At 35.1% G+C, this 13,350-nt stretch overlaps 1 protein-coding gene across 2 annotated transcripts in view; it reads left to right on the forward strand.

The window, feature by feature from the left end:
• LOC123547595 (cytoplasmic polyadenylation element-binding protein 2-like) overlaps positions 1 to 13,350 on the forward strand; it is a 76,518-nt gene that overhangs the window by 32,717 nt on the left and 30,451 nt on the right. For both annotated transcript variants that reach the window (XM_045334824.2, XM_045334825.2), the window contains 2 exons: positions 3,513 to 3,602; positions 12,390 to 12,508. In XM_045334824.2, the coding sequence (XP_045190759.1) occupies positions 3,513 to 3,602; positions 12,390 to 12,508 (209 nt within the window). The remainder of the gene's footprint in view (positions 1 to 3,512; positions 3,603 to 12,389; positions 12,509 to 13,350) is intronic.

Below are 13,350 nucleotides of genomic sequence, written 5' to 3' on the forward strand. Positions count from 1 at the left end.
ATCTTCTTCATGCATGGAGGGATTTTGATATAACTTGGCAGAAATGTTCACCACCACGAGGCGGAGTGTCATGCGCAAGAACCAGGTCCCTAGGTCTAAGGTCAAGGTCACACTTGGAGGTCAAAGGATACAAGAATGAAAACCTTGTCCGGAGCATTTCTTCTTCATGCATAGAGGGATTTTGATATAACTTGGCAGAAATGTTCACCACCACGAGACGGAGTGTCACGCGCAAGAACCAGGTCCCTAGGTCTAAGGTCAAGGTCACACTTAGAGGCCAAAGGTCAGATACAAGAATGACTTTGTCCGAAGCATTTCTTCTTCATGCATGGAGGGATTTTGATGTAACTTGGCACAATTATACACCATCATGAGACGAAGTGCCATGCACAGTTCCCTTTTTAGAATTACTTCCCTTTCTGTGGTACAACATAGATGTTACTTTCAAATTTTAGGTGTATTTTAAAGTATCTCTACCTGGTAAGGAGTTTTTTTGTGGACTTAGAAAAACAAAAGACTTACAATGATTACTAAACAACCACAAAATTAAAATTCCATTTGCAAATACAGGTGCTAGAGTAAAGAAATTTGCTGTGACGGGCATATATTGTGACATTCTGGCACTCTTGTTTACTATTGCTTATATCTTACTGTAACTTCACATAAACATTGTCCCGCATACAAACAAAGTATGTGCAGGGGCTAGGCCCATTATACCAAAGGTCAAGGTCACCAAGGTGTTATGCATGTACTTAGGTTATTTTTAAGGTTAATGTTTTTTGGCAGCCTTTGTTTTTCTGTCATATCTTTGTTACTATTGCTTATATCTTACTGTAACTTCACATAAACATTGTCCAGCATACAAACAAAGTATATGCAGGGACCCAAGGTCAAGGTCAGCAAGTTGTTATACTTGGAATTATTTTCATGTTAAATTTTTTCGATAGCTTCGTTTATAGACATATCTTTGATACTTTAAAAGATAATGACTTGAAATTAAAATATTTTTTTTATAATCATCATCTGCATGTCCCCATAACTCTTAATTGTATTTTTGACAGAATTATGCCCGTTTCATTCTTAAAATTTTTTGGCAATCTTCTCTATCTGGATATAACTTTAGTACAATATAAGATAATGACTTAAAACTTAAAATGTGTCTTTATCATCATCATCTGCATGTGTGAGTAGTCGGGTCTTTTTATATCTATGTGTATCTTCCTTTTAAAGTAGTGGTCTCTTATTGAGACGTAAATTCATTTTACTGTCAAATCGCCTAATAGTGGAGCGCGCTGTCTTACAAACAGCTCTTGTTTGTAATGCCTGTCTGCAATTATAACTTTTAACTTCTGACATGACCATATTTAGTGCAAAGTGTCAGAACTCTAAAAAGTCGAATCAGCAGGATAGTTTTGAACAGCAAGCTGACAGAATGTTTAATTAAAGCTTTCACCCTCCACCTGTTACCTAAATGGGGATGTTGTCATTAACTTACAAGTTAGTTCTTGTACGAAATCCAGGAACACTAGTAATGTTAACTTCCATCGTAAGGATGATTGAAAAAAAAAAACGAGAAAGAAAGCAATGTTCTGTGCATGTTGTTTGCTTTATTTCGGTCATAGCTAAGAAATATTGATCTAACATAATTCCACAGACATTTTTTTCATATTACAGGTATGGGTCACATTTGAAACTAATTACATAGCAATATTTGCTCATTACTGTCATCTTTACAGAGTTTTAACGACATCTATCAGTATATTACCTTGAAGAAGAAATAAAGACATTATTCCTCATTTTTAGCTCGACTATACGAAGTATAAGGAGAGCTATCCTACTCGTTCTGGCGTCCGTGTCGGCGTCTTTCCGCGTCCCCACCTTGGTTAAAGTTTTTTTTACACTTCTTTTTTCATCATATCTCTGTAATTACTTGATGGATTTGATTCAGACTTAAAATAGTTATTCCTCATCATCACCCACATCATCTGACTTAAGGGCCATAACTCCTGCACCAATTTTTCATGATTTATCCCCCCCCCCCCTCCTTTTCACTTAGGTTTTCAGGTTAAAGTTTTGATGCACTTCCATTCTTTCTCTGTTATTACCAAATGGATTTGATTCAAACTTAAAATAATTGTTCAACATTATCACCCACATCATATGACACAAGGTGCATAACTCTGGCACAAATTGTTCATGAATTATTCCCCATTTTTTCTTAGAATTTCAGGTTAAAGTTTTGATGCACTTTCACTCTATCTCTGTTATTACTGAATGAATTTGATTCAAACTTAAAATAATTGTTCAACATCATCACCCACATCATATGACACAAGGTGCATAACTGGCACAAATTGTTCATGAATTATTCCCCCTTTTGACTTAGAATTTCTGGTTAAAGTTTTGATGCACTATCACTCTATCTCTATTACTGAATGGATTTGATTCATACTTAGAATAACTGTTCAACATTATCACCCACATCATATGACACAAGATGCATAACTCTGGCACAAATTTTTCATGAATTGTTCCCCCTTTTTTCTTAGAATTTCTGGTTAAGGTTTTGATGCACTTTTACTCTATCTCTGTTATTATTGAATGGATTTGATTCATACTTGAAGTAGTTGTTCAACATCATCACCCACATAACATGACACAAGGTGCATAACTCTGGCACCAGTGTTTCATGAATTATGCCCCCTTTTACTTAGAATTTAAGGTTAACTTTGATGCATTTTCACTATATCTCAGTTATTACGAAATGCATTTGATTCAAACTTGAAGTACTTGTTCCACATCATCACCCTCATCATATGAAACAAGGTGCATAATTCCTGCACCAATATTTTATAAATTATGCCCCCTTTTTGTTTAGAATTATAGTTTTATAGTGTTTTGATATTTACCTCTCTTATTTCTTAATATTTTTGACACAGACTCAAGCTATTGTGCAATATCTTCATCCACCATTGGAGTCATTAAACTCTCCAGTGACGGCTCCAGTTTCCTCAGATGTGCCCAGTTTCACAAACCAGCATCGAAATAGTCAAGCGCGCTGTCTCCTGTGACAGCTCTTGTTTGCCGAGATGGAATTAATAAGACATCATCTTGGCATAAAGAGATTCATTTATAAGCTTCTGTAGGTGACCCATTTTTGTTCTACATGCATGTTATATAATATATATACACGCACACATATTCCAATATTAACATGTCTTGGGGCGTTACATTTTGTGAAAGGGGCATTTAAACAAGGTGGTCAGAATTTTTTTTTTGTAAATCTACTTCAGGTTGTAATTATTATTGTAGAATTCTTTCATTTTAGGAAGCCATCCAGGTGGCTTATGGAAGTACTGCAAGGAGAGGCACCAGAGGTCTTCTCCATCAGAAGCTAGAAAGTTGCCATATGACTTATATAGTGTTGATGTACTGTTAATTAAACCCCAATAACAAAATAAAAAAGGAGCATTATGAATGTTGTAATCATTGCTTTTGTTTTCTACTTTCAGAGGAAATTACAATAGCATTCCGGAGATTTGGACCTGTAGTCGTAGACTGGCCACACAAAGCTGAAAGTAAATCGTACTTTCCTCCTAAAGGTAAACAATTACTGAAAAACTTGATCACATAATTGATGACAAAAATTCCCATTAGAAATAGTGAATGACAAGAATACATTTAGCTATAGATGTGAGTGCAATTAGTCCAGTACCAAACTAGAAAATCTGTAGGGACTGTTGTTTTTTTATTTGTTGGTTGGTCATTTATGTCGTGTTTGTGTCTGGGTCATAACTTTGATATGCTAGGATAGATTGTTAGATTAGCTTGGCATATTATCCATTGGGTTCTTATCTTCAAGGGCAATATCATCAAATGTCCATAGTACTTTGTCTTAACTTGTTTGTTAGGAGGGAGTTTAAAATGAGTTCATATAAATAATTCAGTGTCAAGACTACTGAAGGTCAAGGTCCTTCCATATGTTTTACTTATAATTTGTGTCAGATCCATGACATAATTTGTGATGTTAGAATTAATAGTCACTGTTCAAATTGTCAGTGTTGTTAGTGTTTAATATGTAGTTTAAAGGTTAAGGTCACACTTTGATGTCAGATTTAGAGCTGTTATTTAATATTCTTCTATAAATTCCGTAATGTTTATTTCTGAAAATTTTCAAGGTTAGTGGTGGCATGTTTTAGGTCATTTGGTGTATGTGACTTAGAACATCTGTTGATACTATGTGACATTTTCAGTTTTTTTGGCAGGAACAGATTGTTTTGACACAATGATGCTATTAAGTCAGATTTTTTAAAACTGAAACATACATGGGGGTAGCAAGTGTATATTTTTTTTCTGGCTTCATAACCAGAGAGTTTACTTTCATTAGAAGATCTATAAATAATCTATAACTTTTGCTGTTTTTTTTTTCCATTAAATGAAATTAATGAATTTATACACATCTCTGGTGTTTGACTTCTAAATCTGTATACATGTACATCCAGTTGAAAATGCAGTACATTTGATTGCTAGAAGCAATTAATTACAACATTATCCTTTTAATTAAGTTACCTGAAAATAGCAGACTTGATCCTGTCACTTTGATTGCAGAGGATTGTTTGAGTAAACATCAATAAGATACAAATATAATTGAAACTGATCATGATTCCGGTAATCCCAGTGTTAGGATAAAAAAGATTTATCTTTCACAGGCAGTGTCGCTGGGAGAACAGAATAGTTTTAGAGAAATCAATAGTATTCCATTTCTCAGGAGGATCAGGCGAAAATGCAAATATTTAAGTGATAACATCGTTTCCCCATCCTGATGTCAAAACAGAAGTGTATTTATCCATCTGTTGATATTACTGAGTCCAGCTTAGTGTTTGTGTGTGTTGTTTTCATGCCTCTGAAAATAGGCATCTATGAACAGTAACTACATTATATGTAAATTAGTTTGTTTGTTGGCTGTAAGTCTGAAACAATTGATGTCTCAGCGATTCCAGGGATTCCGATTAAACTTAACACAAATATTAATCATGATAAGGTATGTTATGAGCAAGAGTCATATCAGTAACACTTTTAGTAGGGTTTCGGCAATAACTTTTAGACAATTCAGGTGATGTGCTTATGTTGAGTATGGTGGGTAGGTGTGTCCCTGGTGTTTCTTTCGATTTCATACCATGAATTTAGAAAAAGTGTGTTCCCATCCTCCTATTCATCTCAAGACTGTTGTAGAATTCAATATTGGTTCAAGTTTTCACAGTTGATCACCCGTCACTGAGTGGCATTAATTGCTGGTGTTATGGCCCTTTATCTATTCCGAACAAAGGCTTACAAGGATAGTCATATTTTAAGCTTATATTTAGCTGTCACATTTCTAGTTTTCGTTGGAAAGGAAAGCTTTCACCAGGATTATAAAGTTTCTGTTTCTGCTAGTATTATGTTGTAACACCGGTTTCTGTCCGTCAGTCTGTCTGTCCTTTAGCAATTTCATGTCCGTTCTGTAACTCTTGAACCCCTTGAATGATTTCGAAGAAACTTGACATGAATGTTCACCACATCAAGACAATGCAGAGCGCATGTTTCGAATGGCTCGCTTCAAGGTGTCCGATCTGTAACTCTTGAACTGCTTGAAGGATGGCACAAATGTTCACCATATCGAGACAACTTGCAGAGCGCATGTTTCAGATTGCTTGCTTCAAGGTCAAGGTCACACTTAGAGGTCAAAGGTCATACCTTCGGGCGTATATTGCTCCTCATTGCAGTGCTTTTGTTTGTTGTTGGATGACAATGCATTGTCTTACAAAAAATGAATAGTAAGATTGACATGACAGGGAAGAAATTCGAAGAAAAAAATGGCATTTCCTTCTTTTGAAACCCAAGGCAATAATAGTGTGTGCGATATACCAAGACAAGAAGAGGAAGATGCCCCATGCTGTGTTTGGTCTGCAGAAATTGGACCTGTATTGATTATTTTAATTATCATTATAAGGTGTAATGTAAATGACTTTTCAAGAAAAAGACTATAGTAAGACGCTTATAATATAAGAAGTGTTTTGTTTCAGTATGTCCTTTGACCACAACTGTTATATATAAAGTGCACTAATGCTGAAATCGTTTTGACAGTTCCTTGCTTTGGCAAGATTTCTCTTTAACTGGACTGAATAACACAGTACAGTGATGTTGTTCAGTTGGAATGAGTTCATCACATTAATGAAATTAAATTATATCAGTTTCATTTGATATGACCAATAAAATATGTGTTTTGTTGTATTTATGAATATATTTGTGCCATTTGCAAATTAAGCCAAATATTTTCTTCTGCGTGACTTGGATCAAGCAGTCTTGTTTGAAATACTGGTGTATCCTGATCATGTGATGGTGTTAAGACCTCATTCCGGTCACTTCTTAGTTCTAACATGGTGAGGTTCACACAAGCTGCAAAAGAAAAATCGTTAAATTAATTAAATAATGGTTTTAACTAAAGAAAGAACTACATCATGACTTTTTCCACCTGTCTCACGGGGCCGGTATTCGGCCCAATTCCCAATGCCAAATATGCTCCATTTTTCCCAATCTGGAGCAAAAAATTCCCAATCTAAAGAAACAATTCCCAGCTGAAATCAGTTATTTTTTTTATTCAAAGATAATACTTGCATAGTAAGTTTTGTTTGCCAAGGAAATCAAAATGTTGGAAAAAGCAGCTTGTTTCTATTTTTAGTAACATGACCGTCTGCAACCTCGGCAAAAATTAAATAAAAGATCTTGTTAAAAAATGGTACGATTTGTATGCAAAAACCTCTCAAAATGCATAAATACATCAATATTTATTGAATTAAGTACCCAAAACATGATTACAGATAGTTCTTACACCATTAAAATCAATTGTCACATAATTTCGCAACCCAGTTTTTAGCTTGACTATTCGAAGAATAGTCTAGCTATTCTACTCACCCTGGCGTCGGCGTTGGCGTCGGCGTCGGCGTCACACCTTGGTTAAGTTTTTGCATGCAAGTACATACAGCTATCATTTAAAGGCATATAGCTTTGAAACTTATTTATTCTATTTCTAGGTCAATTACCAACCTCACTGGGTCAAGTTCCATAACTCTAACATGTATTTTGAGCAAATTATGCCCCCTTTTGGACTTAGAAAATTCTGGTTAAAGTTTTACATGCAAGTTACTATCTCCAAAACTAATGCAGATATTGAATTGAAACTTCACATGTGTCTTCGGGGTTATAAAACTAGTTGATAGCACCAAGTCCCATAACTCTGACCTTCATTTTGGCCAAATTATGCCCCCTTTTGTACTTAGAAAATTTTGGTTAAAGTTTTGCATGCAAGTACATACAGCTATTACTAAAAGACATATAGATTTGAAACTTATTTTTTCTTTTTCTAGATCAATTACCTACCTCACTGGGTCAAGTCCCATAACTCTGACATGTATTTTGGCCAAATTATGCCCCCTTTTGGACTTAGAAAATTCTGGTTAAAGTTTTGCGTGCAAGTACATACAGCTATTACTAAAAGGCATATTGATTTGAAACTTATTTTTTCTTTTTCTAGATCAATTACCTACCTCATTGGGTCAAGTCCCATAACTCTGACATGTATTTTGAGCAAATTATGCCCCCTTTTGGACTTAGAAAATCCTGGTTAAAGTTTTGCGTGCAAGTACATACAGCTATTACTAAAAGGCATATTGATTTGAAACTTATTTTTTCTTTTTCTAGATCAATTACCTACCTCACTGGGTCAAGTCCCATAACTCTGATATGTATTTTGAGCAAATTATGCCCCCTTTTGGACTTAGAAAATCCTGGTTAAAGTTTTACATTCAAGTTACTATCTCGAAAACTAATGCAGATATTAAATTGAAACTTCACATGTGTCTTCGGGGTTATAAAACTAGTTGATAGAATCAAGTCCCATAACTCTGACATGTATTTTGGGCAAATTATGCCCCCTTTTGGACTTAGAAAATCCTGGTTAAAGTTTTGCGTGCAAGTACATACAGCTATTACCAAAAGGCATATAGCTTTGAAACTTATTTATTCTTTTTCTAGGTCAGTTACCAACCTCACTGGGTCAAGTTCCATAACTCTTAACATGTATTTTGAGCAAATTATGCCCCCTTTTGGACTTAGAAAATTCTGGTTAAAGTTTTACATGCAAGTTAATATCTCCAAAACTAATGCAGATATGGAATTGAAACTTAACATGTTTCTTCGGGGTTATTAAACTAGTTGATAGCATCAGGTCCCATAACTCTGATATGCATTTTGGTCAAATTATGTCCCGTTTCGAACTTAAAACTCTTTCGATATTTAACATTTTGGGTAATAATTTCCTGCTTCTGTGACAATATTTCGAATAGTCGAGCTTGGCTGTCTTACGGACAGCTCTTGTTTCACTGGAACATACACGCACTTTGCCACTCTACACAAAAGTTTAAACATGACAAATGAAGAGTTACTGTTTTATTTTTTTTTGCAATATAGTATCAGAAACTTGGAAAACAATCCTGAAAAAATAAATTCTCAAAATTTCACAAGGGGATACTTTAAATTTTTGATTCATTTGAATGTCTACCATAATATATGTTACAAACTCACTTGATTTGTCGATACATTTTCCCAATTTTGACATTTTACCGCGTTAAAAACTCCCAATTTGACCAGGGGCCTTTTTCCCCAAAACCCTAGAAAAAGCTCTGTACATTACCTAAATATTTACATTTTGAAGCAAAAGGGAAAAGTGATAATCATTCTGTGACACTTCCAAATTCGGTAGCTGGCAAATAGATTCAGTGGCTAACTTTATGTGCTTTGTCAAGATAATGACACCAGCCTGCTAACAAAAACAGGCATATTTTTAAAATAAATAGGACACGCTCATCTTTCTTATAAACGTATCCCTCCCTGATCATGTCCATTGTGTGTAATTGTTGGACTGTTCCACTGCGCTCGTATAAATTATTGTATTCTTTCCACTTCACTAAGAAAAATAAGAACAGAATGAAAAAGTTATTTAACATTGTTCAATACAATACTTTAACTGTATATTGGTTGGTCAGTATGACTTTTAAACTGAATACTCATCCAAATATATGTCCATGTTGTGCAGACCAAAGTTTAAAAACCTAGTCTGAGCTGTCATGGTCCCCATACACCTCAAAAGTAAATTACAACAGCTCCAATTACTACACCAGTCAGTAGCAGACTCTCAGGTCCTTCAGTCCTTTGATTGAAAATATTAAGTACTATTTTCCGGTTGGCAATAGTATCTATTCTGGTGTTGGGCAAAATCTGACCCGCCTTGCACACTTCTTAGTAATAAAGGGACGATGTCATAGATATACCTTGATTTGTCAAAAAAAAAAAGAAAATGAAAAAAAGAGATCGATAGAAGTATCCAATTTCATTAATAAAAGTGCTTCTAAATGTAAAAATTGATCAGGTGGGAAGAGGATATTATGTAATTTATTTATTTATTTTGTTGGGTTTAACGTCGCACCAACACAATTTTAGGTCATATGGCGACTTTCCAGCTTTTAATGGTGGAGGAAGACCCCAGGTGCCCCTCCGTGCACAATTTCATCACGAGCGGGCACCTGGGTAGAACCACCGACCTTCCGTAAGCCAGCTGGATGGCTTCCTCACATGAAGAATTCTACGCCCCAAATGAGGTTTCGAACCCACATCGATGAGGGGCAAATGGTTTGAAGTCAACGACTCTAACCACTCGGCCACGGAGGCCCCAGGATATTATAAAAACTGTTGTGAGAATTTTTCTTTAAAGAAAAGGGTAATGCTACTCTCTTAAGCCCTAAAATGAGGATTTAGCATGTCTTACCACTATGATGAAAATATTTTTATGCTGTAAATCTATCCTTACTTGGTCATTGTAGGAACTGTAAACATTGAGTGATTTCTTTGTCCTTCATTTCATTTTCTTTCCTTTTTTTATTGGATGGCTTATTGATTGCTGGATTCCATTTTCTCCTTTCCATCATTTGTACATTATTTCCTGTTGCAGAAAATTTGCCTGATTATTATGAAATTGGGAAATGTAGGGGGCTTCTGTTTTGTTTCTACAAGTACGTAATTGAATTGAATTCATACATCATTGTAACTAGCTGATGATATTGGATCTGTGTTTCAATTGTCTTTGATGCCAAATTATAGATTATTACATTCCAGTAGTGTTCTACTTTGTAGTTGATTGTGGGTGCAGGCTGGGGATTCACTACAGTTTGGAATGTTAGTTGTTTTAAGCCATAAAAGAATCCTAGACAGCCAAGTAAGCACAGGACTTGAGAAGGCTGTTAATCAAAAGAACATGAGTTTGATCCTCTAGTAAGGCAAATGTTTTCTTTTATAGAAGACAATACCATATTGAGGGCTTAGAGCAAAACTGGTCTATTTGATATATAGAAATAGAAGCAGATCTAAGCCCTCGAATTTTATTTATATTCTCTAATTAACACTCTCCACTTAATAAATACACACACTCCACATATTTCCAGAAAGAATAGTATTTTGTTAAGTTAATTTAGGTCAAAAGTGAATGCCAGCACAATGTTAGTGCAATAGTTGTTAAAATCTCTTCATTATGAATTGGATTTACAGTTTATATTTACTTAAAAAATTTAATTAAAAAAAATATTTAGGGCCTTAATAAATGCGGCTTGCTGCCCTTCAACCTTTTGCAAAAGATAACACCCCAGATGACATGTGTAAGGGATTATATTCTTAAATCAGTATCTCCATTTTTGATACCTGAGGGGAGGTTGTCAAACACTTGTGGAGATCACACTAATTCTGATACACAATCAAAGAATGCTATTTTTGTGCTATATAACTGAAATTCTATTGCAGAAATAGCATAAAATTATTGCATTTCCAAAACTTGGAGGGTAAACTTTATTCATGGTTTAAAATCTTTAGACAATAGAAAATGTAGAAATGTCATTTTATTTAAACACATGAAAATAATGTTTTGTAAACACCATTGGTAACAATTGAATGTTATATGTAGACTCCAGTTGCCAGTAAATATAGGCCCTAGGCTATATTGTTGATGTACCTGCCAGGGTTCGAATTTAGCCAGATTTTCTACTTGCATTTTTTTCGCAAGTGGTATTTTTTTTAACTTGCTAAATGAAAAAACAACTTGCATTTTCCGCGACTTGTCACTTTATTAGAACATTAACACAAACATCCACGTGACGAGTCCAGCCAATCGTATTTGCGCTATATAAATAGTAATTTATTATAGATTACCAAAAAACCCACCGGATGCGGTAAACGTCATCAAAATTGGCGCAGGTACTTGTCAGCAGTTGAAAAGACATGCGCACGGGACATGTATCGAGTGTAAACTTCCGTTTACTACGTAAGATGAAAAAGTGCTCCGAAATTCGTTCTGCAAATGACAATGCGCTGCAATGACCGCGAGTTGTTAAAGAAAGAACTTTGTAAGATTGAGACGACCGTTAGAAATGCACATTCGGCCAAAAATTTTCACTCGCAAAAAAATGCTGGTGTCTGAAATCTCACCTCGCAGTTTGAAATTTGCATTTCGCTTGTATGCGAGCTTAAATTCAAACTCTGCCTGCCTCCATGTGGCTTTCCTGTGCCTGACAAACAATATGATCCCCTAACTCTGGGACCCTGAATATATGATTTTATTAGCAAGTCTTAAAACTATATCAATAGTTCAATGAAAGTATTATTTACCAGTATGCAATGTCATACTTGTCATCTTCATGCATGAAATGATAGATTACTTTTGTGATCATTGATTTTCTGCCATCTGCACCATACTTAATTAATTAGATCTTACTAAATAATTCTGGAGGGGATTGTGCCAAGTTTAATACATAAATATTGCAACATGTTATAATAATTGTGTTAATTAGGCCTCTTATTACACGTTTGTGGGTAAATTGTTCAGAATTTCTACTTGCATATATAGTGTCCATAATTCATGCATATGCAAATAATTGTCTCAGTAATGTTTGAAATTACACCTCTGTGGGTATGTTGTGTACAATTTCTGTTTTCCTAGTGTCTGTGCCTCATGAATATGCAGATAAGTCCTTCTTTTGTCTGTTCATGTAAAGGTCTGTATAAGTGCATCTTAATTGATATATTATTAATTTGAGTGTCTTTGAACCATGCATCATTTTGTATCTTTAAGGGTGCATCAGGAGCAGTTTGGAACTTGAAAAAAAGGTTGAGAATTGTGATCTATCTAATTAATTTCAAGTGCTGCAGGCTAATTGCAGGACCGTTTTAACTTCAGTCAACACTATACAAATTAACCATTAACGTCATTCATTGAACTTGTCTGACCTTATTGCACTTTGTTCTATTTTCAGGTTACTCGTTTCTGTTGTTTCAAGATGAGGTCTCGGTTCAGAGTCTCATAGAGCAGTGTATTGTTGACGATGACAAACTATATTGGTGTGTCTCCAGTCCAACCATGAAAAATAAACCTGTAAGTAAAAGTATCCAGTCTGAACAGGGTGTAATTGTCTTACCTTGTCCTTGGCAAAAAGGAGTAACGAAAAAAAAGATAAAAAAAAAACTGAAATGTGACATTTCATAGCAATTTTTAGGTGTTGTCCAAACCTAGGTCAAGTTAGCAAAAGCATGAAAGTTGTGCACACAAATTGTCAAATTAAGAAATCATATAATTATTTGAACTGATTTAAAGTAAAATGTGAGAAATATTTTTTCTACAGTGAATTTTTAGCTCACCTGAGCATGTGCGTCAACATTTGCCTTGTGAACACTCTAGAGACCACAATTGTGACTCAATCTTTATGAAACTTGGTCAGAATGTTTGTCTTGATGATCTCTAGGTCAAGTTCGAAACTGGGTCATGTGGGTCAAAAACTAGGACAGTAGACCAGATCATAGGAAAAGCTTGTGAACACTCTAGAGGCCACAGTTGTGACTCAATCTTTACGAAACTTAGAATGTTTGTCTTGATGATCTCTAGGTCAAGTTTGAATCTGGGTCAGGTGGGGTCTAAAACTAGGTCACCCGGTCAAATCAAAGGAAAAGCTTGTGAACACTCTAGAGGCCACAGCTATGACTCAATCTTTATGAAATTTGGTCAGAATGTTTGTCTTGATGATCTCTAGGTCAGGTTTGAAACTGGGTCATGTGAGATCAAAAACTAGGTCACTAGGCCAGATCAAAGGTAAATCTTGTTAACCCTCTAGAGACCACAATTTAAGTTTGAAACTCATGAGAATTAGTGAGAATGTTTGTCTTGATGACCTCAAGTCAAGTTCAGATCTGGGTCATATAGGTCAAAAACTGGGTCACCTG

The sequence above is a fragment of the Mercenaria mercenaria genome, chromosome 9 (genome assembly GCF_021730395.1).
Source record: "Mercenaria mercenaria strain notata chromosome 9, MADL_Memer_1, whole genome shotgun sequence".
Classification (NCBI taxonomy): domain Eukaryota; kingdom Metazoa; phylum Mollusca; class Bivalvia; order Venerida; family Veneridae; genus Mercenaria; species Mercenaria mercenaria.